This window comes from Anguilla anguilla, chromosome 1, assembly GCF_013347855.1.
Source record: "Anguilla anguilla isolate fAngAng1 chromosome 1, fAngAng1.pri, whole genome shotgun sequence".
Taxonomy (NCBI): Eukaryota; Metazoa; Chordata; class Actinopteri; order Anguilliformes; family Anguillidae; genus Anguilla; species Anguilla anguilla.
The window spans coordinates 73,711,907-73,739,906 of NC_049201.1; the positions used below are offsets into that span (position 1 = coordinate 73,711,907).

At 52.5% G+C, this 28,000-nt stretch overlaps 1 protein-coding gene across 7 annotated transcripts; it reads left to right on the forward strand.

Moving 5' to 3' along the window:
• The first annotated feature begins 85 nt into the window (after positions 1–85).
• Positions 86–27,999, forward strand: lipeb (lipase, hormone-sensitive b). 7 transcript variants are annotated; one of them, XM_035422275.1, is made up of 16 exons: positions 86–221; positions 4,063–4,113; positions 8,281–8,522; positions 9,289–9,573; positions 10,680–10,770; positions 10,992–11,018; positions 11,427–11,572; positions 13,075–13,260; positions 13,856–14,008; positions 16,867–17,011; positions 17,868–18,095; positions 18,630–18,776; positions 19,739–19,843; positions 21,378–21,574; positions 23,157–23,390; positions 23,557–27,999. In XM_035422275.1, the coding sequence occupies exons 1-16, from the start codon at positions 131–133 to the stop codon at positions 23,947–23,949; spliced, it is 2,721 nt and encodes a 906-aa protein (XP_035278166.1). In that variant the 5' UTR covers positions 86–130; the 3' UTR covers positions 23,950–27,999. The 7 variants fall into 7 exon arrangements, with proteins under 7 accessions (XP_035278166.1, XP_035278173.1, XP_035278206.1 ...); XM_035422282.1 differs by having other exon boundaries at positions 19,757–19,843; XM_035422315.1 differs by lacking the exon at positions 19,739–19,843.
• The last annotated feature ends 1 nt before the right edge of the window (position 28,000 follows it).

Consider the following 28,000-nt stretch of genomic DNA (forward strand, 5'->3'; position numbering starts at 1 on the left):
AAAGATTACAGAATTCTGATAGGTTTACATTATACTTAGCGAGCGTTGATTGGCTACATGTTGAGGTTAGGGATGGAGTTGCCAATGTAGGTGTGGCAGCGGAGGGCGGAGGAAATCACACCGGGTAAAGATGGCGTCAGGGAAGAAAGCGGGGAGTGAGAGTGGTGAAACTGCTGTGAATGGGAGATGGTCAACAAAACACAAAGACAGCGGCTCTGCAGGTACACTCTCACTATCCACATGGCTCGTTATCTATCGATGCAGCTAAATACTTAGATAACGCTGCGGAGTAGTCGAGCCGCAAGCATCTGATCGTAGAATGGGCGCACTGTGAGAATGGGAACAAGCTTAGCTGTCCTAGTATCATCGCTACCTGAGGCTGAGCGATGTCGCTTGCGCGTTGTGGCCACAGTTGTCACATAACGTTAGCTAACCTGACAGCTCTCCTCACTGCCACTATGTCACACCGCGTTTCTTATTTTGGGATGTCCGTTAGCTGTTTAATTTAGTGAAGTTTTGTAGGTCAAGTTGGCGAACAAGTTAGCCCCTAGACCAGTTTCGTAAGCATGCGACGTTTCGTTCAATTTTTGCTTGGCACTTGGTTGGCACGTCGGCGAACGTTAACAGTAAATTAGTCAAAGTATTTAAACGAATTTTTTCTTATCCAGATTCATTGCCATGTTATTACCAACTACTACGGAAGCCACATTTGCTACTGAAGCATCTAACGATAAATGACAGCATCGTTTTAACTATATATTTAGTTAGTTAGCTACCTGGCTAACTTGCTTAGCCAATTAGTCGAAGGAGTTGTTTATCTCCGAAAGACGGACCGTTACCTGGCTAGCGTTCATTACTTACCAAGCTAGCTAATTCCACTAGACGAATCTGCAACTCTAGGCTTTTTCGGAGAAAAGACTAAAATTCTAGTGCTAAGCCATTAGCTGTATTAGCCAGCTATAACATCATTTTATGGGCCGACTGGCAAACTGTCCTATACGACAGCTAAACTGAGAGAAGATGCTAAACTAAGATTATGGCAATGAACAAGTGGTGGTAAATTACTTTACTGTTGATTTGACCTGTAACCTCTGCCTGTAACACGCAAATGAACCGCACTTCAGATGGAATGTCTTCGAAGCTTTGGGCCGCAAACTTCATGGGACATTGCCTAAATTATATACATGCCGAGGCAGACCGTGAAAGACATTAAAATCCGATTCTCAGGATCCGGACAGTTAAGTTCTACTGGTTTCCTAAACACCCGTCTATGTTGCTATTCACGTTTTGTACAGAAAAACGCTGTATTTAAAAACGATTGTCTGAAAGTTTTGAATGGAAGTACAGTCTGTTGAACGCAAGTTGGCTGTCACACTTGGCGTGTACGTGTTTTCGACATCTTGCTGCTGGAACACCGGATGCCCGCCTTGAATATAAGGGCGTTGCTTTGGAATCCTTGCTAAAGTGATCAGTTTTGGCACGAATTATGGAATGACATTAAAATTTGATTTCCATGTTCTTATAATGGACCATATTAAATATATACCAAGATTGTTGTGTGCCAGTTTATCAATACGTTTCCTTTAATTTCATTTCGATAATGTCCAGTACGATATAGGCTACTATTATTGTTGCTAATTTTTCCTGCGATAAGTTCCCGTCAATTGTGAGACTTCAGTTACAAACGTCCTTTTAGGATAGTGTTGTCAGGGACAAGATAGACTGTGATGTGAACGTGTGCTGATCACTAATTCAACATTAATAAGTAGCTACTGATCTACCTCATTTCCTGAAATATTTTGTTAGATATCCGGTTCTGTAAGTCCAGCTTTGGTACTCCGTATTTTCAGCGTCTTATTCTTTACATTTTGGTAGACATTTTTAAATGCAATCCATACTTTTCAAGTCATATTCTTCATGTTGACCATGTTTTTCAATGTGCAAAAGATGGCACAGCTTTGGAAAGTCAAGTTAATCTATGTCCTGTTTGTTCGGTTCAGTATTGGAGGAAGTATAAGAGCAAGCGGACGCCAGATAAACTTACATAAGAAGAAATTTCAATCAGAACTTGACAGCACTGTCATATGCAACAAAGGCCTGTTTCTAAAGTAGCAAGTTTTATTTATGGTTTGTAGCATTCTTGTATCTTTAGCAAATCTGTATTTGGCTGAGTTAGCCTGCATCTTTTGAAGTCATTTATTTTTTTGTGTCAAAGGTTATACTCTCACTCACATGAAGTGCTTGTAAATCTGGTTACAAGGGTAACGGTTTAAGCAAAGTATGCACTTTATTTATTCTTCGTCTCTCTCTCCCTTGATGGTGCCTTTGTGATCAAATTCATTTGTTACAGCCTAATTGCAATTGTTCCCATTCTTCACATTTCTGAGTTCCAATATTTTCAGGGATGTATTTTTATGCCTGAATTTGTCTCCATGTTGCTTGACAATGTTTCCGGCAGTATATGGAAACTCACTGCAGCTGTTGGTGGTGATGTGGACAACTGGAATGAGATTCAGAGGTTACATGCCATAGATCACGGCTGCTCAGCCTTGTTCCTGGAGTTCTACTGTCGTGTAGGTTTTCATTTCAATGCTAATTTTGCACTCCTGATTCTCCTAATTAGCAGCTCATTGAGATCTCCAGCTGTTGTATGAGCTGTGCTTTGTTAGGGCTGAAGTGAACCTACCGGACGGTAGACCTCCAGGAGCAGGGTTGGGCAGCCCTGCTGTGCTTGACTTGAATGCTGAAAGCGCTAGGCTAAGCCTTGGTTCGGATGAAATGATATTGTTATTGCGGATGGGAAAGAGCTGCTCTGCTGTGCAGGGTATAGACCCCCCCATCCCCCAATACCGCTACCTGCCTGCCTGCCTGCCTGCCTGCCTGCCTGTCTGCCTGCCAGCCGGCCTGCCTGCCTGCCTGCCTGTCTGCCTGCCAGCCGGCCTGCCTGCCTACCTCCCTTTGGGTGTCAGACCGTATTGCTATTCACTCTTGGTTTATGTGTTGTGATGATGCTAATGGATTGGTTGGTTTTCAGTGGCTCTGCTATCTGTGATCTCTCTTATCCCCGGTGTAATGTATTTTAAGAAGCTGTCTCCGGTGTGGAAATTCTCTTGTTAATGTAGCTCTGATGGAGCTGATCCCTGGGCACGTGTGCATGCTGACTCTCTCTCACACACGCGCACGCGTGCGCATACATGCGCACTCATACACACACATGCACACACACGCGCATGCACATACTGTACTCACATGGACCCACACACACGCTCACGCTCCTATTCTCACACCCACACACACGCTCACGCTCCTATTCTCACACCCACACACACACACACGTGCGCACTTGTTCTCTCTGCGGTCTGTTGGCAGGTGAGGGAGCATGGCTTTCCATGTTTGGGGCTGTGCTTATGCCTCTTTGTCTGCGGGACGGGAACAGCCAATTGGGGTGAAGGTCGATGCAGCGGGTCGATCTGACACGGGCCACAGTGCTGACAGGAGCGGGGGCACTGGGCTGAGGGGGGGGGGTCTGTCAGCGCCTTACCACCGCTGTGTGTGAGAGCGAGTGTACATGTATATGTGCATGTGTACATGTGTTTGCGTGTTTACATGTATGTGAGTAAGTGCGAGAGTGAGCGTGTTTATATGTGTGTGTCTCTGTGGGTGTGCCTGTGTGTGTGTGTGTGTGTGTGTGTGTGTGTGTGTGTGCGTGTGTGTGTGTATGTGTGTGCGCGCGCGTGTGCTTGTTTGCGCTGCTTGCTGGACCTGAGGGAGTTGCTGGTATGTGGGTGAAAATGGCATCGGAAGAGAAGGGGGTGAGCAGCAGACACAAGCAGGCCAAAGGAGATGCTCAGTGCTCGATTCTGCCATGAAAAGACAGCGGGCGGAGGGGTGGGAGGAGAGAGGGAGAGGGGGACAGCGGGGGGTGAGAGAGCGAGCGTTTGTTTTGGCTAAGAGTTGGAAAGTATCTTGGAGGAAGAGCGCGTGTGTCCAGTCACAAAATTCAGTCTCTCTGTCTTGCTCTCTTTCTTTCTCTCCTCCCTCACTGTCATTTGGTGACCATAGCTGTTGAGGACAAGAACAGAGAAGAGGACCCAGCCATGATTTCAGATGCCGGTAAAAAAACCCTTTTTTACAGCTTTAATTGTCATATTAGATAAAGTACTAATATTGTGCTGCTTCCTCATTACGACCTCCGCTCAGCTGTAAATAGAGGAGTGTTGTGTTAGCTGTGAAATGCACCTTATGGCTGTGTTTGTGTGTGACTCATGGGTGCGAGAGTGCTCTTAAGCCTCTGTTTGTAGTTGGCAGTGTGGGAGGCACTGTCAGTAACAGGCTCTTCTGTGTTGGCGGTACTGCAGTGAGTGGGGGGCTCTTGGATTTGCCCGGCGCCCTTGCCTGTTTCAAGCAGGGGATGTGGCAGTGGAGCTCGGAGCAGGACAGGCACGGAGGCGCTGTATTTTTTTGGGGTGTTCTCGGAGGGGTGGCGCGGGTCCCGCTGCTCCCCCCACCCCAGCCTACGGCGAGCAGCAGCCTTACCGACACGGGGTTGGGGGGGCTTTTTAGTGGCCTCTTTGAGCGGTGGGCGTCGTTTGCTGGTACCAACGATAAAACGATACTTTTAAAATGGTACCGTCGCCAAACGGTGGCTGAACCGATGCAAACGACAACATTAGAATACGTCTTTTTTTTTTTATTCCAAGGCAAAGAAATTAAAGAATTTAATTGTTATATGTAATTGGGTAAATTATACTCTATGCTTATAATTTATACGGTTTGGCTTTTGGCATTTTGACAACGGTAGTTCAACGTTAGCTCAGGGTGTGTGTCGTACAAGCGTAGCGGGGTGTTGGAATGCCTCTCGGGTGGGGTGGGGTGGGATGGCACCGCCGTCAGGCCAGGTGAGTGATTGACAGGAGGGCGGTTCCTCTCCTGCCCTCACGCTCCACGATTCGCCGCTCCTAACCTTGACGGCCGCGTGTTGGCGTGGGCGATTTCCTGTCGCTAGTCCTCGAAGGCAGCGGGCGCTGAAGTTGTGCGGAACGCCCCGCGGTCACGCGTCGCCGTAGAGACGGTGTGACGGACAGATGTGCGGGGGAGTGGCGAGTGAAAGTGCCGCTGCGGTGTACTTCTGTGAAAGTGCTTGCATCATGTTGATCTGGCCAGTAAGTGCATTACGCCGTGCGCTGTAGGTGACAGGTTCTCGTGTGCTTGCGCTGTTCTTGAGGCTCAGTATTGCAGCAATGGGCCCATTTCCCACAGGCTGCCCAGAGCTTAATTCTTGCAAAATAATCTCTTTGCAACATCCTCTCATCCATCACTGGCGCACAGCTGCAACCGTTACTGCGGTTACGCAATGAGCGCTCTGTTACGGACCGGTATCCTAATCGGGCTTAGCTGGGTGGGCGACACTGAGGTCCCACAGTGTGTCTCTCTCTTTCCCTCCCTCTCTCTCTCTCTCTCTCTCTCTCTCTCTCTCGCTCACTCGCTCACTCGTTCTCACACACACACACACACACACACGTGTTGCCTGCAGAGCAGGGCGTGAAGGTGTGTCGCCCCGTGTGTGTGCTGTGTGAGCCTGGGATCTGTGTTTGGCAGGACCGAGTCTGTCAGTGTGGGTCAGTGTCTCAGTGTGTGTCTGAGTGTATGTCTCAGTGCAAGGTTAAATGAGGCGATCAGTCCCCTGCTCTGCTGCTGTGTCATACTGTCTTCTCTCAGTGCTGTGTGTGCTCCCCCCCCCTCCCCACCCTCCTCTCTGTCCCCTCTTCGCCCTCCTCTCTGTCCCCTCTCAACCCCCCCATTCTCTCTCCACCCTCCGCTCTCTCTCTCTCTCTCCCCCTCAGTCAGGATTAAAGTGTGAAATGTAAAGCCTGCAACATTTGACCTTATTCCTGTGCACAGTCACAGGCAGTATTCTGCAGCGTCATGGTAGAGACATGCGCGCGCACACACACTCTCTCTCTCGCTCACTCACACACACACACACACACACTTAATTTTTTACTTTCATTCTCAATTGGACCACCAATGAATTCTAGTTACGATTTAGAGCCACTGAAATGAGACGGCACACTAGAGAGCCTGAACCAGTCTAAACCAGTCTAATCGCTTCACTCAGAACGTTGATGGGAGAGAATTATCCATGTGAAAGTGTCTGTTCCCTGTCTACACTGACAGCTCGCAGGCTCTTAAACTGCAGAACAGACACTGACAGATGGGCTGTTACTGTGACGGACAGACACAAAGACAAACGGACACTGGCACCGCCTCACCCCCCTGTCTCCCGCTAACTATAGACACTGGACCCGTGACTGGGGGGTGTGGGGGGGCGGGGGGGAGGAGGGACGAGGGACAAGGCGTGTGGGGTGCAGAAGAAGGACAAGTCTAGAATAGTAGGGAGGAGAGAAAGGGTCGGAGTAAAAATAAAAAGTGTAAAAGAAGATGAGGAAAGGGAAAAAGAGGGAGGGAAAGAATGGAGATGAGACTCTGGGGAAAGAGGTGGGAATATAGAGGAAAGGGGACAGGCAGCGGGGGGGGAGAGTTGGGTAGAGGAGGGGCAACAAATCAGTAGTGATTACAAAACAAGATCAGCAAAGCTTACCATGTTACAACAATTGCTTTATTAATATTTTAACATTTAAAATGTAAAGACTTTAGCCCGGTGTCGTTTTTAACTCAACTTCTTGATTATTTGTCTGCTTTGTGTCTGAAGTACTGCGTGTACCACAGGACTGGCTCTTCACTATTGGAGGCCTGAGGTAAAACTGTGGGGCTGTGCAGGCTCTGTGAGTCCAGATGGTGGCGCTCTAGAACCGGCTCTGACATGAGCGATGTGAAATGTTTAGGAGTCTCTCTGAGGATGCTGGGACGCCGTGGCGGTTTCGCTCCGCGGGTCTGCCCCCGCGCGCTTCGCTCCTGTAACGAGCCTGACTTCCGTCGGCGGGGTCTGGGTTTTTCAACGGGCTCGTTCAGCTGGTAGTGCCGCACCGGGACGAGCTCGGCCCGCCTCCGTTTTCCGGACTCCTCGGGCGACCCGTCCCGGGATTGGGCTGCCACCCCCCGCTCAGGCTCAGGGTGAAAACGGTGAAGGCGCTGTACCGCGAGGATCCGCGAGCGTCGCCCTCGCAGCGCAGGCAGCTGCCGGGAACTGGAGCTGGGAAGGCCCGGCTACTGCCTCTCGTCCGGTCCGGTGTGCGTTCCTGGGAAACCCAACACCGCTTTCTGGTGTCGCGTTACACGGCAGAGAGTAGTCAATGCACCCCCCCCCCCACCGCCCCCACCCCTCGCCGTAATACTACCCCCCCCCCCGCTAAACCGCAGCTCAGTCACGCTCAGGTTTTTGGAAACCTGGGTCTCGTGCTGCCGCCGATGGCACCGTGCCTCTCCTGGGACTGCGCGGCGTTGCCGTTAGCTCCCCCCGCGGCTCCGCTCCGCTCGCGCCCCCGACTCTCCCGGGCCTCGCCCCTCTGGGACCCCGAGGGCCCCCCGAAACGCCCGCTCTGCGCCGAGCGGCGAGCTCCGCTCCGTCACGGCTCTCTGCACAGCCTGCTCGGGGCACAGCGGCTCGATTCGCCTCTCTGTTCGCCTCCACTGTTCGTTGTTCCCGAGGGCTTTGACGTACAATGCGTTTCTGTGCTGCTCTCAAAAAAAAAAAAAAAAAACACAGCCGGTAGGTTTGCGTTTCCCCCCAAAAACAACGGCACTCCAGAGCGTTCTGCCTTGTGTGTGCGCTCACAAGAGACCCGGTATTGTTTCCCTGACGGTAATCTGATTTTTTGCCTCTAAGTGGTTTATCAGCTTGATGTAGCCTGAATACCAGGATTCGGAGTCTGGCTAGCGCTAGCCTCTGAGGCTGAACTGCAGTTTACCGTACATACATTGCTGCTGTTCGCTGTGTGACTTCCCTGAGGTTTCCACTGGGCGGGAGTGGATCGCTATGGAAATGTGTGTCCATAGGAACTGCGCAGACGTGGGTGGGAAACTGTGTAGCCGTGGGGGGAAACTGTGTAGCCGTGGCGGGAAACTGTGTAGCCGTGGGGGGCGACTGCTCAGACGTGGTGCTCTGAGGTGCTCCAGAACAGGCCCTGCTCTTCACTCAGTCCCTTAACTGGTCCCCTTGTGCACTTCCTTAGCTGGCTCCCTCATTCTCAGGCTCACAGGTTCAAAGTTCACAGGCTGCGTGTGTGAGGCTTCCTGTTTGTGTGAGCCCTGCAGTGGCTCAGTGTGCTTGCATCCGGAGGGTGGAGTGCGCTGATCCCCGCCCTCTCCCCTGTCCGTCAGTGATGGACAACAAGGCGGTGTTCACGGCCCTGTACGACGTCTGCGAGGAGAACGCCGCCTTCTTCTCCGGGGGCCGCAAGGGCCCGCAGGGCGACGCCGCCCGCCGCCTGGTGGAGGCCATGACGCTCATCCAGGACCACGCCCGCAGCCTGGAGCCCGTCATCTCCGGCTTGGCCGCCATCTACCACCACTTCGACTTCGACCCGCAGATCCCCGCCAACGGCTACCGCTCCCTCGTCAAGGTACGCTCCGCCCCTGTGTGTATTTGCCCCGCCCCTGTGTGTATTTGCCCTGCCTCTGTATGTATTTGCCCCACCCTGTGTGTATTTGCCCCACCCTGTGCGTATTTGCCTCACCCCTGTGTGTATTTGCCTCACCCCTGGGTGTATTTGCTCCACCCCTGTGTGTATTTGCTCCACCCCTGTGTGTATTTGCCCCACCCCCTGTGTGTATTTGCCCCTCCCCTGTGTGTATTTGCCCCACCCCCTGTGTGTATTTGCCCCACCCCCTGTGTGTATTTGCCCCTCCCCTGTGTGTATTTGCCCCACCCCCTGTGTGTATTTGCCTCACCCCTGTGTGTATTTGCCCTGCCTCTGTGTGTATTTGCCCCACCCTGTGTGTATTTGCCTTGCCCCCCCGTGTGCTGTGACCCCCACACCGCTGCCATTTGTCCCACTTAAAGAGGACGCCAGTCCTTTAGAGCAACGCTGTGTCTGTGTGCGATTAATCAGCCTGTCCCTCGGGGCCCGTCCCTGCGAGAGTGTGTTAGCGCGTCTGTGTGTGCTGTTCAATAAACTCTGTCCATAAATCCTCCCCCAGTCTGGCTCTTTTCCTCCTGTCCCCCCCCTCACCCCCCCTCCCCCCTTTCCTGCTCGGCCTTTGTGTCGCGTGCTGTCTTCCTCCTATGAGTAATGGGCTGAGAAACGCTGCTCTTTTACAGAGCGGCCCCCCCTAAAACCCCACCCCCCCTGCTCGTCTGATCTCCCGTTCCGCTCCTCCCCTCCCCAGGTGGTGCGCTGCTGCCTTCTCCACATCATCCACAAGGGGCGCTACATCGCCTCCAGCCGGCGCAGCATCTTCTTCCGGGCGGCGCACAACGCGGGCGAGATGGAGGCGTACTGCAGCGCCCTGTGCCAGCTGCGCGCCCTGCTCTACCTGGCGCAGCGGCTGCTGCACGACAACAGCCACGGCAACCTGTTCTTCCAGGAGGAGAGCGGGCTGAGCCGGAGCTTCGTGCGCGAGTACGCCTCCATGCACAAGGGCTGCTTCTACGGCCGCTGCCTGGGCTTCCAGGTGAGCCCCGGCTCCGCCCCCACGCCTAGGCCCCGCCCCCCCGGCCCTTCCCCCCCAGGGCCCTGCCCCCTGGCCCTGCCCCCGCCCCCGCCCCCAGGGCCTTATGCCTGAGCCTTGCCCCCCCAGGCCTTGCCCCCCCCCCCCCCCCACCCCCCCAAACCCTAAACCCTGCCTGCTCAGGCTCATTCCAGCTAACGCAGAATGTTCCCACAGTGTTAATGGAATGTTTTTTCAATGTTATATGCCATTGGCACTACTTGGCACAACAACATTGTGAGAATGTGTTCTGTTAGCTGGGGTAGTACCATATGATCCTGAACATGGATCCTGACAACTATGCAACCCCCCCCCCCCCCCCCAAACCAAGAGCAAGAGAACTTGGGTTCAAGTTGCTACACCCTCGCCAAACCCCGAGTGACTCATTAGCCAGTTACTCCCTGTTTTGAAACACTCTGGGAAGGGATGTTTTTCAGATTGACTTTCTGAAAATCATATCCTTTGTTGGTTCCGGTATTGTTCGATATGGCTTGAATCACAGCGTCCAATTGGAGCCAATTGCGTGATTCGTCCAAAGAAGCGCCTGACCATTGGTTTGTTAGCAAAGCAGATCCCTGGGAGTTCGGAGGTCTCATCAGCCTGGTCAGGCTTGTGGTACCTTATTGCAAGTGTGGCTAGATGGTCACTAACATCCAGGACGCACAACCCCACAAAAAACACCATAGAACAAATTGAAGTGGCCGTGCTATGACCAAGACCTTGGGTGCATTGGATTGGTGAAACCAATTAACAATGAGGCTGATGGGAGTTGAGGTCCAGAACTTGTCAGACACACTTCATAATGCCAAGGTCTGGACTACACAACCACTCAGTCAGGATTCCCTGAAACAGAATGAAATGAGATGCCCCATTTGAGGGTCGGTTTTGTTCAGGGCTCTCTATTATTGGCTATGGGCATCTTTGCCAAGTGGGCCACCCGGTGGCATCCACCTTTATAAGTGTACACAGTGCGTGTTTATCGTGTTTGTTATAACCTGGGCTTTATTCAGTGTAGGGCTGTTGGATCTGAATTCCTCACTTGTCTCTCTCTCTCTCTCCCCCTCCCCCAGTTTACTCCAGCTATCCGTCCGTTCCTGCAGACCATTGCCATCGGCCTGGTCTCGTTCGGGGAGAACTACAGGAGGCACCAGTCTGGAATAGGTCAGCCTGCCCCCGTCACACCTGCCACACCTGCCACACTGACCTGCGCCTCAGACCGTACAGACCGGTCCGTCAGGTCTGTCTGTCAGCCACTGACGCACTGAGATTTACAGCCACTCATTCGCAACCAGTGGAGACACGTCGGTACTGGCTGTAGGCACAGATTTTGCACACCTATGGGCAGTCTAACCCTGTGTCTTGTGCTCCATGCTGCACCCCAGTGGAGGCAGAAGGTATTGCGCAGTACGGTGAGTCTGCACTTGCACACCTTCTCTGATGCTTCCCTTCAGCCCCTGAAGAGCAGTGTCAGAGAAGCGTCGTCACCGCAGAACGTTCTGTTTGTGTCTCCTCCGTGGCGTAGGGACCCGATAGCCTGTAGTAGCTATGAACCCGCTCCCAGCTGTCCCCGCCCACCGCAGGAGACGCAGCTGCCTGCTGAATGCCTGACTGCGTGTCGTCCCCTCTGACTCCCCACCTCCTCTTCTCTCCCTCCCCTGTGTGGCTGTCTCAGTGGGGTGTCGTACCGCTGTGGTGACGTGCTAGTGTCCAGTCTCTCACTCCCTGTCCCCCCCTCCCCCACTCCGTTTTCTCTTTCTTCCGCACTCTTTCTTTCTTCCCCCCCCCCCCCCTTCCCGACTCCGCCTCTTTCCCGACAGGAATGGCCGCCAGCTCCTTCTTCACGTCTGGCAAGTACGCCATCGACCCCGAGCTGCGGGGGGCGGAGTTTGAACGCATCACTCAGAACCTGGACGTGCACTTCTGGAAGACCTTCTGGAACATCACGGAAACGGAGGTGTTGTCGGTAAGACGGGACGGGACGGGACGGGGCGGGACGGGGCGGGACGGGGGGGGGGGGGGGGGGGGAGCTGTGTGTGCATGGGTGTGTTTACACTCCCCGCCTGCCATCTGCAGTGTCAGTGTTCATTAAACAACGCTGCCTGAAGCTTTAAATTGGACAATACACTCGCTTTCTTTTCTCTTTAATCAAATCAAATCACATCAGATCTAATCAAGCAAACTGGCATAACAACTGACAGGACATACCACAGAATCACGGGTGGATGGGTGATGCCTTTATTTAAACAGGGAAGCCATGAAAGGCTGATCATGTAAAAATAATTTATTATAGGCATCAGGCAAAATATCATTGTATTAAATTTCACTCGAAACAGTGGTGCTTTGAAACATGTCCCTGTGTTGTGTATCGTGAAATGAAATTACAGTAGACTCTGACATAACCGCCTCCCACGTAAATTAACTACCAGATTATGCCTCGTTTAAATGGCGATTACTCAGTGAGATCGGCAGCCTGGTGAAGTGACAGCCTTTATGCGCGTGCAGTACACTGACGGTACGTCCATACTGGTGCTTTTGGTGCTACTGGACCACCTCCGCCTCCCTACATTACATTACAGGCATTTAGCAGACGCTCTTATCCAGAGCGACTTACACAACTTTTACATAGCATTTTACATTGTATCCAATGCTGGATATATACTGACGCAATTACGGTTAAGTACCTTGCTCAAGGGTACAACGTGTCCTTACCCGGGAATCGAACCTGCGACCTTTCGGTTACAAGCCCAGTTCCTTACCCACTGTGCTACACTCCGTCCCTCCGTCCCCACTCCGTACATGATTGCCTTTGTTCACCATGCTATGAAAATAAGAAAAAAAAACAGGAACAAAACAGTTGAATGAATTCAGTTTTGCATATTAACATTCTTAAATTGTGTTTCCTGCCATGGGTATTTGAGTCTTTATGGGTTTATTCGACCTTTCACGTGTCTGCTTCCCTCTGAAGGGCACTGTTCGGGTTTGTGAGAATTTGCCGAACCTCGTAGCTGAGATTACAATTGTCTCGTAAAAGCTGTTGATTTGATTTTGTGGCTTATTTTACTAGGCCACGCATGTTAAACCCTGATGGTAGTTAAACCAAGGCGTTAAAAGTTGCTGACATAATGGAGTATAATTTATGTGTAACGACCAAAATCATTGCATCATGACTGTAAAATTAACTTTATATCTTATTTTTGTTTAAAAAACATATTTGGTATATGGCAGTTATTTTAATGTCATTTGAATTGTATTTCTAATTTTGAGTGAAGAGGAAAACATTTTATAGCGATGCAACATATGCATGTTTTGTTAACGTATCAGTGTGTGATTATCATACAGAGAACCCCGTATCAGGATAGGAGATGTATTTTGGGGAGAGTATTATCTCATGGCTTTATAATGGGATGCATGTTACTGCTTCTCTCCTCCTGAGTCTCACTCTCCATCCTCCCCCCCCCCCCCCAGAGCCTGGCCAGCATGACGTCTACCCAGGTGAAGGTAAACCGCGCCCTGTCCGTGCCCCCCGTGCCCTTTGACCTCCCGCTGGCCTCAGACCCCCAGCTGACTGTGACTGTGGCTCCGCCCACCGCCCACTATGGCCCCGCCCCCATCCAGATGCGTCTGATCTCCCATGAGCTGCGTGAAGGACAGGTACCTCTCTCTTTCTCTCCCCCTCCTTTTGTCTATCTCTCTCCCACTCTCTTTCTCTCTCCCATTTTTTCTCTTTCCCTCTCTCTCCCTCCCTCCGTCCCTCTCTATACCTCTCACCCCCCTCTGTCTCTCTCCCTCTCTGCAGGTCTCTGTGGCTGTAATGCCACACACACACACACACACACACACACACGTGCGCACACACGCACAAGCACACACATACACTCACACACACACACACACACGTGCGCACACACGCACAAGCACACACATACACTCGCACACACACACACACACACTCGCACACACACACACACACACACACACATACACTCACACACACTGACACTCACACACACACACACACACACACACAGAGTGGGTCAGCCGTAATGATGCCATACAGCTAGCCCAGGTGTGTTTATCCTCTGTCAGTGTGCTGATAAAAAGGTTTGGCCTTCGCTGTTCCCGCTCCTGTGTGAATTCAGCGACAGGGCTGAGATTCGCCTTGGTCATCGTTTCAGTGAGAAGCGCACTTTAAATATCACGCTGAGCTGAGCTGCAGCGCTAACCCTTCTCTCCCTGCTCTCTCCAGGACAGCGAGGAGCTGCTGGCCATGGCCCGGGCGGAGGGGGCCCCCCTGTCCCTGTCCCTGGGGCTGAAGAGCAGGCGCGGCCCCCGCTCCCCCTGGCTCCTGGTGCACTTCCACGGGGGCGGATTCGTGGCACAGACGTCCAAATCGCACGAGGTACCGGGGCCCGGAAACCGCACCACTCAGGGGTGGGGGACGGGACGGGACGGGACGGGACGGGGGGGGGCTGCTGTTGGGTAGGAGGCCCGGGGGGCGGGGGGGGGGGCTGCTGTTGGGTAGGAGGGCCGGGGGGGAGGGCTGCTGTTGGGTAGGCCGGGGGGGACTCAGACGCGGTCCTGCCTGACTCAGCACAGGCAGCCCTGCAGTGATGCTTTCATGATGGCCCTGTCGCCGCGGCGCCGTGTGCGGCAGTGAGAAATGGGCTCTGCGGAGGAGCCCGGCTGCGCGCCGCGTCATCGCGGGTGTCGAGCGCGGAGCGGATCCGTCCCCGGATCGGTCGCCCGTCGGCGCGGTGAGACATTCACCCGCCGCAGCCGGGTTACTCAGCGCTCGGGCTTCCCTTTCGCTCGGCTCCGTGTGCTACTCCGGAGGCTTCCGCGCGTGCGCCGCCAAACACAAGCGCGCCGATCGACAGCCCCCGTAACCGCCGGCGACGCGCGTCGGCGAGCATCGAGCCTCGACCGAGCGTGCCGCGCCACAGCTGGGGAGGGACTCGGGGTGACGCTCCGATTCAGCGTCTGTGAGACCCCCACAGGGCCCGAGCGTCAGCGCATTCAGCCCGCAACTCTGAATCCAGTCCCCAAGCAACTCTGAATCCAGTCCCCAAGCGACTCTGAATCCAGTCCCCAAGCGACTCTGAATCCAGTCCCCAAGCGACTCTGAATCCAGTCCCCAAGCAACTCTGAATCCAGTCCCCAAGCGACTCTGAATCCAGTGCCCAAGCAACTCTGAATCCAGTCCCCAAGCGACTCTGAATCCAGTCCCCAAGCGACTCTGAATCCAGTCCCCAAGCGACTCTGAATCCAGTCCCCAAGCAACTCTGAATCCAGTCCCCAAGCGACTCTGAATCCAGTGCCCAAGCAACTCTGAATCCAGTGCCCAAGCAACTCTGAATCCAGTGCCCAAGCAACTCTGAATCCAGTCCTCTAGCAACTCTGAATCCAGTCCCCAAGCAACTGTCAATCCAATTATCCGACGATGAGTGCATCCATTCCCTAGGCAACACTTAAGCGACATTGCCTCAAATCCTTGAGTGGCACTGTATCAAATCCTAGAGCAACATCCCATCGAGTCCTTACATGACACTGCATCAGATCCAAGAGTGGCACTGTATCAAATCCCTGAGTGACACTTCATTGAATCCTTGAGCCACAGCACATTGAATCCATAAGCAACACCAAATCAATTCGTGAAAGATTCCCCATGCACATTGTTTAAAAAGCAGCATCCACTAAAGGGTGTGTGAATGGAATCCAACGGAAGACAAATAAACAGGGGACCGTATGAGAACGTAATTCAGTACGGTGCTATTAAATTTCAAATTGTGAAGAGCAGTTTTTACAGAGGCAATTTCACAAAGGCACTTAACAGTGGAAGTACAAAAGAAAAGTGGGCGGGAAACCAGACCTGAAACCGAAAAAAGCAAGCAAATGAGCTTTAAAAAAAAATAACCCCCCAAAAAAACGGTGGCGAGGAAAAAAACTCCCCAATGAAAAGAAGCCTCAAGAGAAACCTGACAACAGAGGGGGGGGGGAGGGGCATTACTGCTGGCTGGCCTGCTGCAGTAAAATGTCTGATGTCAGGAAGAGAGCATGTAGAGGGCTGCCTTTCAGCCTGCAGGAAGAGAGCATGTAGAGGGCTGCCTTTCAGCCTACAGGAAGAGAGCATGTAGAGGGCTGCCTTTCAGCCTACAGGAAGAGAGCATGTAGAGGGCTGCCTTTCAACCTACAGGAAGAGAGCATGTAGAGGGCTGCCTTTCAGCCTACAGGAAGAGAGCATGTAGAGGACTGCCTTTCAGCCTACAGGAAGAGAGCATGTAGCCCATTCAGGGCTGCCTTTCAGCCTACAGGAAGAGAGCATGTAGAGGGCTGCCTTTCAGCCTACAGGAAGAGAGCATGTAGCTCATTCAGGGCTGCCTTTCAGCCTACAGGAAGAGAGCATGTAGCCCATTCAGGGCTGCCTTTTAGCCTACAGGAAGAGAGCATGTAGCCCATTCAGGGCTGCCTTTTAGCCTGCAGGAAGAGAGCATGTAGCCCATTCAGGGCTGCCTTTTAGCCTACAGGAAGAGAGCATGTAGCCCATTCAGGGCTGCCTTTTAGCCTACAGGAAGAGAGCATGTAGCCCATTCAGGGCTGCCTTTTAGCCTACAGGAAGAGAGCATGTAGCCCATTCAGGGCTGCCTTTTAGCCTACAGGAAGAGAGCATGTAGCCCATTCAGGGCTGCCTTTTAGCCTACAGGAAGAGAGCATGTAGCCCATTCAGGGCTGCCTTTTAGCCTACAGGAAGAGAGCATGTAGCCCATTCAGGGCTGCCTTTTAGCCTACAGGAAGAGAGCATGTAGCCCATTCAGGGCTGCCTTTTAGCCTACAGGAAGAGAGCATGTAGCTCATTCAGGGCTGCCTTTTAGCCTACAGGAAGAGAGCATGTAGCCCATTCAGGGCTGCCTTTTAGCCTACAGGAAGAGAGCATGTAGCTCATTCAGGGCTGCCTTTCAGCCTACAGGAAGAGAGCATGTAGCCCATTCAGGGCTGCCTTTCAGCCTACAGGAAGAGAGCATGTAGCCCATTCAGGGCTGCCTTTTAGCCTACAGGAAGAGAGCATGTAGCCCATTCAGGGCTGCCTTTCAGCCTACAGGAAGAGAGCATGTAGCTCATTCAGGGCTGCCTTTCAGCCTACAGGAAGAGAGCATGTAGCCCATTCAGGGCTGCCTTTCAGCCTACAGGAAGAGCGCGTTTTCGGAGTGTGAGGCTGTTGGTGTGAACCCGTTTTCCCTGTCCCTCCCGCTCTGTTCTCAGCCCTACCTGAAGAGCTGGTCCCAGGACCTGGGCGTGCCCATCCTGTCGGTGGACTACTCGCTGGCCCCGGAGGCCCCGTTCCCGCGGGCCCTGGAGGAGTGCTTCTACGCCTACTGCTGGGCCCTGAAGAACTGCCACCTGCTGGGTGAGTGTGCCCGCCCCCCCCCCCCCCCCCCCCCCCCCCCCCCCCCCCGGGGCCCCCTCCCACCTCAGCGGGCTCAGAAAGGCCGCTTCCTGTTCACAGCAGTCTGAGCCGGTCCGGGTTTTACCGGATGCCGGCCTGGCGGGCAGCCATGCTGGAAGCCGCCTGCTGGCGAGTTTGACTCACAGCTTTAACCTGCGTCTGCTAAGGCCAGTGGCTCAAGCTGCTGTGCACTACCTGTGCTGTTTTTTCAGTGCTTAGAAATAACTCACTTGTTTCTTTCTCTTTCTTTCCCTCCTTATCTCTCTCTGCGTGTGTCTGTTTGTCATTCTCTCTTTCTATTCCTGCTTCTCTCTCTTTCCCTCTGTCCCTGCTCCTCTCTCCCTCTCTTTGTCCCCCCTCTCTCCCTCTCTTCCTCTCTCCCTGCTCCTCTCTCTCTCTCCCTGCCCCTCTCTCTCTCTGTCTCTCTCTCTCCCTGCTCCTCTCTCTCTCTGTCTCTCTCTCCCTGCTCCTCTCTCTCCCCTCCTCTCCCTCCCTTCCCTCTCTCTCTCTCTCCTCTCCCTCCCTTCCCCCTCTCTCTCTCCCTGCTCCTCTCTCTCTCCCCCTCTCCCTCCCTTCCCCCTCTCTCTCTCTGTCTCTCTCTCCCTGCCCCTCTCTCCCTGCCCCTCTCTCTCTCTGTCTCTCTCTCCCCCTGCCCCTCTCTCTCTCTCTGTGTCTCTCTCTCTCCCTGCCCCTCTCTCTCTGTGTCTCTCTCTCCCTGCTCCTCTCTCTCTCCTCCTCTCCCTGCCCCTCTCTCTGTCTCTCTCTCCCTGCCCCTCTCTCTCTCTCCCTGTCTCTCTCTCTCCCCCTCCCCCCCCAGGCTGGACGGGCGAGCGGGTGTGTCTGGGCGGAGACAGCGCCGGGGGGAACCTGTGCCTGACGGTGTCCATGCGGGCGGCCTCCCAGGGGGTGCGCATGCCCGACGGCATCATGGCGGCCTACCCCGCCACCCTGCTGACGGCCTACGCCTCGCCGTCGCGCCTGCTCACGCTCATGGACCCGCTGCTGCCCCTCAGCGTGCTCTCCCGCTGCCTCAGCGCCTACGCCGGTGAGGGACGCTGTGTCGGGGGAGGAGGCCGGCTCGCTCGGCTCTGTGGCGTAGCATGAGTTGGGATTTATGTGCTCCCCCCCTCTCAAGTTGGGACGAGCGTCGTTTGGATTTCGCGGATACCGATACTTAAAAAACGCTACTTTTAAAATGGTAGCGGTGCCTAAGCAATGCCCGAACCAGTCCTTTCTTTGAAACAAGGAGTAAATGAGGACATTAAAGAGTGTCTTTTTTATTGCAAAGGCGGATAAATTGAACAATTTATTGCTACATTTGGAACAGATGTTTCAAGAAATTAATTATTGAGTTGGCAGAGAAATTGTGGCTCATGTGCATCGGTACGTCCACATCCCTACCTGCCGAGTGTCAGCTTTTTCCTCTCTGGTGACCGAGTAATAGCTAATAACTATATATTTTATAAAAAAGGCATTTAAGTTCATCACACTGATGTGAATGTTATTCATGCATTGCCGTTGAAGAGGTCATGTTCGGGAGGTATGGTGGTGCAGTATTTTTGGGGTGTTTGCTCCTCAGGTACGGAGCCCCTGGTGGAGAAGCAGGTGGAGAAGGTGAGCACGCTGAGCATGGTGAGGAGGGACACCGCCCTGCTGCTCCGGGACTTCAGACAGGGGGCCGCCAACTGGATAAACTCCCTGCTGGACCCCAACCGAGCCACCGCTGGTACTGCCTGCGTGTGTGTGTGTGTGTGTGTGTGAGAGAGAGAGTGTGTGTGTGTGTGAGAGAGAGTGTGTGTGTGAGTGTGTGTGTGTGTGAGAGAGAGAGAGAGAGAGAGAGAGTGTGTGTGTGTGTATGTGTGTTAGTGTGAGAGAGAGAGAGTGTGTGTGTGTGTGTGTGTGTGTATGTGTATGTGTGTGAGTGTGAGAGAGAGAGAGAGTGTGTGTGTGTATGTGTGTGAGTGTGAGAGAGAGTGTGTGTGTGTGTGTGTGTGTGTATGTGTGTGAGTGTGAGAGAGAGAGAGAGTGTGTGTGTGTGTGTGTGTATGTGTGTGAGTGTGAGAGAGAGAGTGTGTGTGTGTGTGAGTGTGTGAGTGTGAGAGAGAGAGTGTGTGTGTGTGTGTGTTTGAGTGTGTAGGTGTGAGTGTGTGCATGTGAGCATGTGAGTGCGTGAGTGTGAGAGAGAGTGTGTGTATGTGTATGAGTGAGTGTGTGTGCGTGAGTGAGTGTGCATGTGAGTGTGTGTGTGTGAGAGAGAGAGAGAGTGTGAGTGAGTGAGTGCGTGTGTGAGGATGTAGGTGCCAGCTGGTAACTGTTCTTTCTGGAGTGCAGTGTTTGCATTGGGCTTTAGAGTGCTGTGCCGCCTCGCTCGTTTGACTGTAAATGAGGAAGGAGAGATGAGCCAGGTGCTACCGGAGAGCAGCCTGCTTCACATGCGCCTGTGAGCTGAGCTGTTATGCTGCTGGGGGGGGTTCTGACTGCAGAAACAGCACCTCTGGCTGTATCTCACGAGCTGCACATATTGAATATCGCGCTGGAGTCAGCGCAGCTGGGACCCTGAGTCCACTACCTGCGCTCATCTGTGTGCCTGCAAGTTGATGATGCTCTGAGCATGAACTAATGTGCGTGGTTGGGTATTAATACACTGTGTGTCCTCCACTATCCCATCTTCCTCTGCTCCTCTCTCAGACTCTCTTGTTCCTACAGTTTGTTGGCGCCTGTGGGCTTTTCTCAGGCACCCTTTGACCTTTATGATGACTTTGCTCCACCTCCCCAGCCCTGTCTCTTCCTCTGGTAGGAGGGTCTCTGTAATGTTGCCGAGCAACTGCCATGAAGCCTTCCCCCAACCTCCCTCCTCCTCACCGTCCTGCCCCCCCCCTCCCCCCCCCCCCCCCCCCACCCCGCTTCTTCATACTTTGGTATCAGGCTGTCTGTCAGAACGTCACGCAGAACAGTAAACAGCAGCAGCGGCCAATGGAAAAACGGAAAAGCGCATTAGGGAGAAAATGACGTCAGTCGTAGCGTTGTGAAACCGCTGTATGATTGGTTGTATTTTCCGAGCGCAGTCCCTGTACGCGTCTAAACCTGCAGTGCGCCGTAATAATCCACCGGCTTTATTCTGCGCGACCCACGCTACAGAAAACGTTCCGGAAACTTCCACCGCCGGGTACCCGCGCATCTGCCGATCGAGACGCGCTCGACTCGATTCTCGCTCTCCCTCCCCCCGCCCCCCCCGTCGCGACGAAGCCCGCTCCGATCTCGTCCGCGCGGCTTTAAGGAGCTGCCGTTCGGCCGGATGGCCCCGTCCGCCGATGCGCGCGGGGCGCCCGCCGCGTCTGGTGCGCCGGATACGGACGGGCGCGGCGAATTGGGGCCGGTCCCGCCTCCTGCGGCACGCTGCCGCGCCTGTTTACCCCGTGAGAGCGAGTGGCAGGCCGCTTTTATTTCGAGCCGAAAGGGGCCGGATTGTGAGGGCGGCCCGTGTGCTTCAGTATCAGAGCTGCCTTTAATTACGCTTAATCACTGCTGGTGGTAGGTGAGCTTTAGTGTTTAAAATGAGTCTTCAGAGGACTTTCCCTTAAGGCTTGTCGGAGCAAGTTGTTCTGACTGTAAATGCACTGAATAAGCATTTCGGAAAAGAAGCAGCCCCTCACAGTAAAAAAAACGGCAGCACTCCAGCATAGAGGCTGCCGCGCTGGTTTCAGCTGCCGAAATGCAGTGCGATAGAAGCAGTGTTGAAGAGACCATACGTTTCACTATGGGCATGCAGTGCACTGGCATTACATTGCCACGACACTACAATTCCCAGAATCCTGTGACACCTCAACAGCATGCTGGCTTGACCCATCTCTATCATCCAATCACCTGCCTCCCTTGCTCTTGATGTCTCCATTCGGGCAATGGCTGAAAGCCAAATACGGCCTGTCTGCTTTCCCTCGTCTCCTTCATCTCCTTGCCCTCCCACGTCCCGGAATGTTCCGTGTCCTTCAGGCTGTCTGCATGTTTCTCTCGGGTTGTGTGTGTGTGTCTTTGTACATCAGTACAAAGTAACATGCTTTGGGTGTTTTGTTTGTAACTGTGGATGATGGAAGTGTCTGTTTGTCTGTCTGTCTGCCTCAGTGCCTGATATATCTCTGCCTGTGAATGCGCCAATCCCAGCCTCCCCCTCTCTTCCAAATGTTGTTCTCCGTTCATCGGACCCATGCTGTGCTGCCAGATCTGCCTTTGTGTGGTGCAATCGTCCCCCAGCCTTTTCCTCCTGTCTCTCCGTGCGAGTTTGGCAAGCGCAGGCGTGTAACCCGCCCGTCTCCCGCTCCCTGCCCCACAGACACGGTGAGGAAGAGCGTTTCCGAGGCCACCCTCACCTCGCTGCACTCCGACCCCCCCGTGCCGCTGGAGAACCCCCAGTTCTCCCAGTTCTCCCTGCGCAAGGACACCCTGAAGAGCGCGACCTGCCAGGACCTGGGGGCCCACCTCGGCCCCGCCCCCGCCCACACCAGCCTCCCGCCGCTCCTGGAGGACACGGTACTGGCCCCGCCCCTCCCCCGAGCCCCGGGTCTACATCTGGCCATTTCACCACGGCCCCTTCACATCCAACCCCCCCCCCCCCCCCCCCCATGCAGATACGCCGGTCACAAGACAGTCTCATGACCTGCAGAGGCTAAGTACAGACAGCTGAAGCTTGGAGGCCTTTACAGTTTACATTTCACGCATTAAAGCTGACACTCTTAGCCATCTTTACAGATGGTACGTTTAACATGGCTAAATCCACCACTGGAGCTAGAGCTGCAGCTCTGTGAAAAAGTGTTTGCCCCTTCCTGATCTCCTGTATTATTGCATATTTGTCTCACAGAATGGTTTCTGAGTAAACACATAACACATTAAAATTATTATTTCATTTATTTCATGAAAAAAGGGATCAAGCACCCATATCAGCCACGTGAAAAAGTAATTAAACTTAAAACTGGTTGCACCAGCAGAAATCACTGCAACCAAACACTTCCGATAATTTGATATCAGTCTTTCACATCGCTGTGGAGGAATTTTAGCCCACTCTTCTTTGCAGAACTGGTTTAATTCAGACAGATTGGTAGGTTCTGAAGTATGAACTGCTTTTTTGAGGTCCTCTTCCTAAATTTTCATGGATCGTGGAATAGTGTACTTGTAGAAACTGGTGACTTCTTCGCTCTGATGGTAGGGTTCAATATGGGTGAGGTTTAGCTGGATAACTGCGCGGAGTAAAAAACCCAGAACCCTCCCGAATCTGGAAAATGAACTGTTGTAAAAAGAGCTGTTCTGGGCTTTATTTCAGCGTAGTCACCCAGCAGCGAATTCGGTAATCCTGCTTCGTGAAATACCCCCCCCCCCCCCCCCTGCTCTTTCACCTACGTTGGCCCAGGAGAATACCCGGGCGCTCTCGTTGGCTAAATTACCCGCCGTGTTTCCGCTGAGCCGGCTCTCGCCGCCCGCGCGCGTGTGTGCCCTTCTAATTAGAGCCGGAATGGCGGCGGGCTTCTGACCCAGTAACATAATTAGATTTGACCTTCCCCTTCACTGCCTCCGCTCCCTGAAATGACATCTCTGTTAGCCTGCCAGAGTTTTATGAAGGACGAAGCACTAATTAAAAGGAGGGGAAGCCCTCTTATTATTCCTGTTACGGAGCGTGGCGGCCTGACACCAGTTACATCTGAATTCGATGTATAACTCAGGAAATGAATGTTTATTTCGGTCAGCCAGGGATACATCTCACTCTTGGCCCCAGAACTTCGCCGATGTACGGGTCGTAAGGTCAAAGGGCACTGGCAAGAGCTTAGCCAGTTGCGTATGGATTTTACTCCATGACTTCATTCCAGTGTTTTTCACTTTGTTGTTGCGTGAAACCCTCTTGGTTCAGGCTCAAAATAAAAGTTCAGATCTCAAGGTCAGCCGTTTGGCAATGTTATACACTTGAAAGTGCGTTCGTAGTTCGGTGTTTATAGTTCTTTGTCCTTATGTGATGATCTGAGTGGAGAACACTGTGTGATGTGGGATGCTTCTCTGTTCCTGGGTTTAGCAGTGCTTTTAATGCCTCGCCGTGACTCCCATCCCCCCCCCCCCCCACCCCCAGGCTGAGGACGTCAGCTTCTTCGTCGCCGCGGACGACGAGCCCTCCGTCGGCGCCTCGGCAGACGAGGACCCGGAGGCGTACGTCCGCGAGTTCCCCGAGGGCTTCGAACCCGTGCGCTCGGAGCACCTGGCCGAAATGAGGCTGCAGAGCTCGCCCATCGTCCGGAACCCGTACATGTCCCCCCTGCTGGCCCCCGACAGCATGCTGAGGGGCCTGCCCCCCATCCACATAGTGGTGAGGACGGGGAGGGGGGGGGGGGCAGTCAGAGGATAAAGAGGAATGGAGGGAGGCTTTGCTTTTTTTATTCACCGTTTCCACCTCTTTCTATTCATTTCTTTGTTTTCCCTTCCTCCACTCTCCCCCCTCCTCTCTCCCACTCTCCTCCCCCCCCCCCTCTCAGGCCTGTGCACTGGACCCCATGCTGGATGATTCTGTGATGTTTGCCAAGAGACTGAGGAACGTTGACCAACCGGTGACGCTGTGCGTGGTGGAGGACCTCCCCCACGGCTTCCTCAGCCTATCGCAGCTCTCCCGGGAGACCCGGGAGGCTGCCGGCGTCTGCGTGGAGCGAATCAGGGCGGTCTTCACCCAGCAGGCCCCGCCTCCGGCCACACGCAAGCACCGCAAGCTGGAGAGGACCGGCCAAAGCTTCCGCATCGCCAGACCCCCGGGAGGGTCCGTGCGGGAGGAGGATCGGTCGCCACCAGGGGGCGGGGTTAATAGTATGGAAGGGGAGGAGTCACCTGAGGGAGCTGCACAGAGTGGTTCCGACAGCAGAGAGATAGGAGCTTAGCGGGCAGAGTGGAAGAGGGGGATGAAAACGGAGAGAAAAGAAGGCGTGAGAGGATGGAGGCAAAATGAACAAATACTAAGGTTTAAAGAACAGGAGTAAAAGAACAATGAAGTGGTGCTTAACAGTGGGACTGCGCTGAGCCTGAGGAGGGAGCCAGTCTCACCAGGGGGGGCCTCTGTACGCCATTCAGCACCAGCGGCTGTGTGGACTTCTCTGCTGCTGCTGCTGCTGCTGCTTGCTCTTGCACTATATAGAGACCGCCGGGTCCATTGTGAACCTTAAACACGAACACACACACACACCTTCTACAGGAGGCTGTGTGCTGCGCGTTCGCAATCGTTAGCTAAAGCACGCACGGAACTCTCCGTGGAGAGCAGAGAACACACACACATGCGCGCACGCACGCGCGCACACATTCTCATACGCACAGACATTGCCTTTGGCTTGAAGCAAGATTGCAAATGTGAGTCAAAAAAAAACTGGAACTGCATTCAGAGTTGTCAATCGTACAACTGTGATGTCTAAAGTAGATAACCATTTTGAGCATATGTATATAATATATATATATATATATATATGCACTTACATATACATATGTGTACATATACATATGTACATGCATATGTGTATGTTTTATTTTTGTATGGAGCTACTGTAACAAGTTGTACTCTTCTCTAATGTGCTGCCTTATTAACATGAATTCAATAAGTTTCAATTTTAGAGGTTTAGGGGCTTTTTATAACCACTGAGTCCATTTACATTTGGTACTGTATTTACTGTACATATATCTACAGATTGTGGCTTTGAAGATTTCTAAAGCTCAGTAAAGAAAAGAATTAAGCATAAACTGCAGAGATGCAGTTGAATTGCGTGGAAAGATCAAATACAGTAACTCTCCTTATTGCTGGCCTTTGGCTGTGGCCCTATGAACTGATACTACACTAGTAGTGCTTTTTGTTTTCTTTAATGCTTTTAGATGAGGGAAATGGTGAAACGGGTGGGAGGAATAGTTGGGTCTTGGGTCACCTCCGGCATAAGTAGTGTTGTTTTGCTGTTGACGTGTGCGATTTGTCCTAATTTTATTTGAGGCAGCCACTCATCTTGGTTGCCGTGTTGGTTTAATGCGTGGTTTTGGTAGTCCGAGTTGTGCCTGCTAGACACAGCGCACTGCCGAGCTCAGCCTGGGGGCTCATACTGCGAAGCAATGTAATTATTGCATTGCTGTTGGTCGTTATGACCAACAGGATGCAGCAGTTGCACGTTTGCTTTGCAAGTCAGCCACTGTCGTGCTCATTCACTGAGCGAAATCAGCTTGTGCTGTGCTAATCTCTTCACAAAGAGCAGCGGTGCTTCCGTTTTTTAGGACAAAGCAAAGCGGCTGGTAGTTACCGCAAAAGGAAAAAAAAATACACAAATAGAGAATGGAGTAGTTTCGAAATACTTCAAGTCAGTAGATCAGCAAGAACAAAAACCGTCCCCTTTCTGACACGTTTGACCCCTGCGAGAGCAGGTGAGGTTTGTGCGGGTAACATCATTACTTTCCTGCCAGCTTTGATCCCCCCCGACCTCAGCCCAACGTCGCGTTCAGCCTCCCTCTCCCCACAGAGGCGTCCAATCAGAGCGTATCTCGGGTCCCGCGGGCGTCTCCATGCCGACCCACTTCCGCGGGCCTCTCCGGCTCCCAGAGCTCATCCGGAGATTATTTCGGGCCAGTTCCCCGAGCGGCGAGCGGCCTTCGCCACAGAACGGCCCGTTCTCCCCGAGCACAGCGCTGAGCTCCAGCTCCGATTCCTGCGCTCGCGCCTGCGCTGCGCCTTTGCTGTGCCACGTAACTGCGCCGCGCCGCCCTGCACTGTCCCCTCGTTAACACAGAGCCTCGTTAGTTCTCCCGCGTAGTAGTAGCGTGACGCCGAGCGTGCGTGGGGTCGCCTCTACTGACGCTGAGGTCTCCATCGCCCCTGTTCACCCAGTCCTTTGGCTGGGGTAGATTTAAGCCGGATCTCGGGATATCTGTGGAACCTCTGCCACTGTGTTAACATTACCTGTAATGACTGTAATGACATTACGTATCCCAGAATGCATTTGGAAGGAGCACTGCACTAGCGTGACCTTGTAGTCGCTGTGGGATGTTTTGGGGTGGGGGGGGGGGGGTGGCTGAGGCGGAGAATGGAATGATCCGGGCCCTGAGGTTTGGAGCCAGCCGTCTCTCTGGGCTCAGACACGGGTGTGAAAGTCAGCTCTGGCCTGTGTGACTCGAACCGCACGCTGCCGACTGTGATAAGGGGCGGGTGGTGTCTGCGAGGGGAGGCTGTCTGCGAGGTTTTCTCCACCGGCTGCTCACTTTTAGCCGCTCTTAGTTCATGTTTTTCTGTGTGGGTTTATGGGTGATTGGTGTGTGTTTATGGGTGACCGGTCTGTGTTTATGGGTGACTGGTGTGTGTTTATGGGTGACCGGTGTAATGCTGGTTTTGACGTCCACACTTTTGTGGGATCTGACTGTACAGTTTTAGCTGTGTTTGGCTGTCTGTCTCTGATATGGTGCTCTCTGTTGAGTTAGTTTGTGCCTGTGTGTGTGTTGTCCAGTCTGCATTCCTGTTGTGAGTAGCAGCATGCATGCCTCTTAGTTTGCGTGTGTGTGTGTTTGTGTGTGTGCATGAGCACGCGTTTGTGCCCATGTGTGTTTTATGTATGTATGTATGTATGTGTGCGTGCATGTGTGTATGAGCATGCATGTGCACGTGTGTGTGCATATTTATGTATGTATGTGTGGTTTGTGTGTGTGTGGGGTGTTGTGTCTGTATTTGTGCTTGTGTTTGTGTGTGCGAGAGGGAATAGAGACTGATTAAGTGCAATCTGGTTTGAGATATCAACTGCAATAGACTGGGGCCCCGAGCAGCAGGACGTCGTGGACTGGGGCGCTCAAACGCTCTGCGATGCTGCTTGCGTCATCATCCCCACCTCCTCATGTCAAAAGATGGACACTCCGGGGCCAGAGCGATCGAGAGCGCCCCCTGGTGTGTCTCGTTTTGGACTCAATTTCCATAGTCGTCTTTGCGCTTTATGGGGGCCAATTAACAACACTTTTAAAACCAATTTAATTCATTATACATTTTTATTCATTTTTAAATTTTTTTTTTTTTTTTTGAAAGAACCCTGAATATTTCTTGCCGAATGTTTGGAAATATTATTTATCTGTTAAGTTCAGGGCGCAAATTTGTGGCAGGGTTTAGTTAATGCGCAGATAAAATGTGCAATCACGAATGAGAACAATAGCATCCTTCATTGGAATAATTTTTATATTTTTTGAAGTATTCATTACTTTGGTATTAACCTCTTCACTTTGCTTTTATTATAGTAACTAAAACTATTGCTATTTTTTTTAAAGTACGGCATCTGTTAAATTTCAATATTCAATTTCCCCGTTGCATGTGGGCTGTATGATGAAGATTACTGTAAGATCTAGAAATCAGATGTTCCCTGTCCGGAACCATATCCAATTTATAGACAAATTTAATCGTACCTTTTTATTTAATACTCCCGCTTGTCTCCGAGGTGAAGCTCACCCTTGATCGCTGCCTATCGTAATTGAGCCTCGAGCGCGGCGGGTATTGTTTCCACTGAAGGGATGCTGGTGTCCTCTACCACAGCACAGATTAATGTGCATTAATTAAAGTATGCCTACATAAGATGCAGTTTATCTGATGGAACTTGAAGAAGCATAATCTAATACGTTTCGATGTCGCTGATCCAATACACAATACCCCCTGGAATTGCATTGTATTAACATCGATGTCAAGTTTCGTTGTTATTAGGAGGTTGAGTCGATTTTGCAGATAAGTTCATGTTTGATCTTTTCCATCTTCCAACAGATAATCTGCGTCATATGCCAGAAGTGAATGTAGTAGTAAGGTTGGCCTATGTCAGTCAATAGAGACAGAAAGCTGTTTTACGTTTTTATTGTTGATTTATCTAATGTACTGAAAACACCGCAAGTGCAAACCTGTGTAAACATGAATGTATCAAACACGATAAAGCTCATTTAAAAATGTTT

What these genes read in the sequence shown, in the direction of transcription:
- lipeb (XM_035422275.1), top strand. Translation starts at nt 131, where the DNA reads ATGGCGTCAGGGAAGAAAGCGGGGAGTGAGAGTGGTGAAACTGCTGTG. An exon ending in CTGCCTCAGCGCCTACGCCG is followed by an intron (nt 18,096 to 18,629) that starts GTGAGGGACGCT and finishes TTTGCTCCTCAG; the next exon opens with GTACGGAGCCCCTGGTGGAG. An exon ending in CGCCGCTCCTGGAGGACACG is followed by an intron (nt 21,575 to 23,156) that starts GTACTGGCCCCG and finishes CCCCACCCCCAG; the next exon opens with GCTGAGGACGTCAGCTTCTT.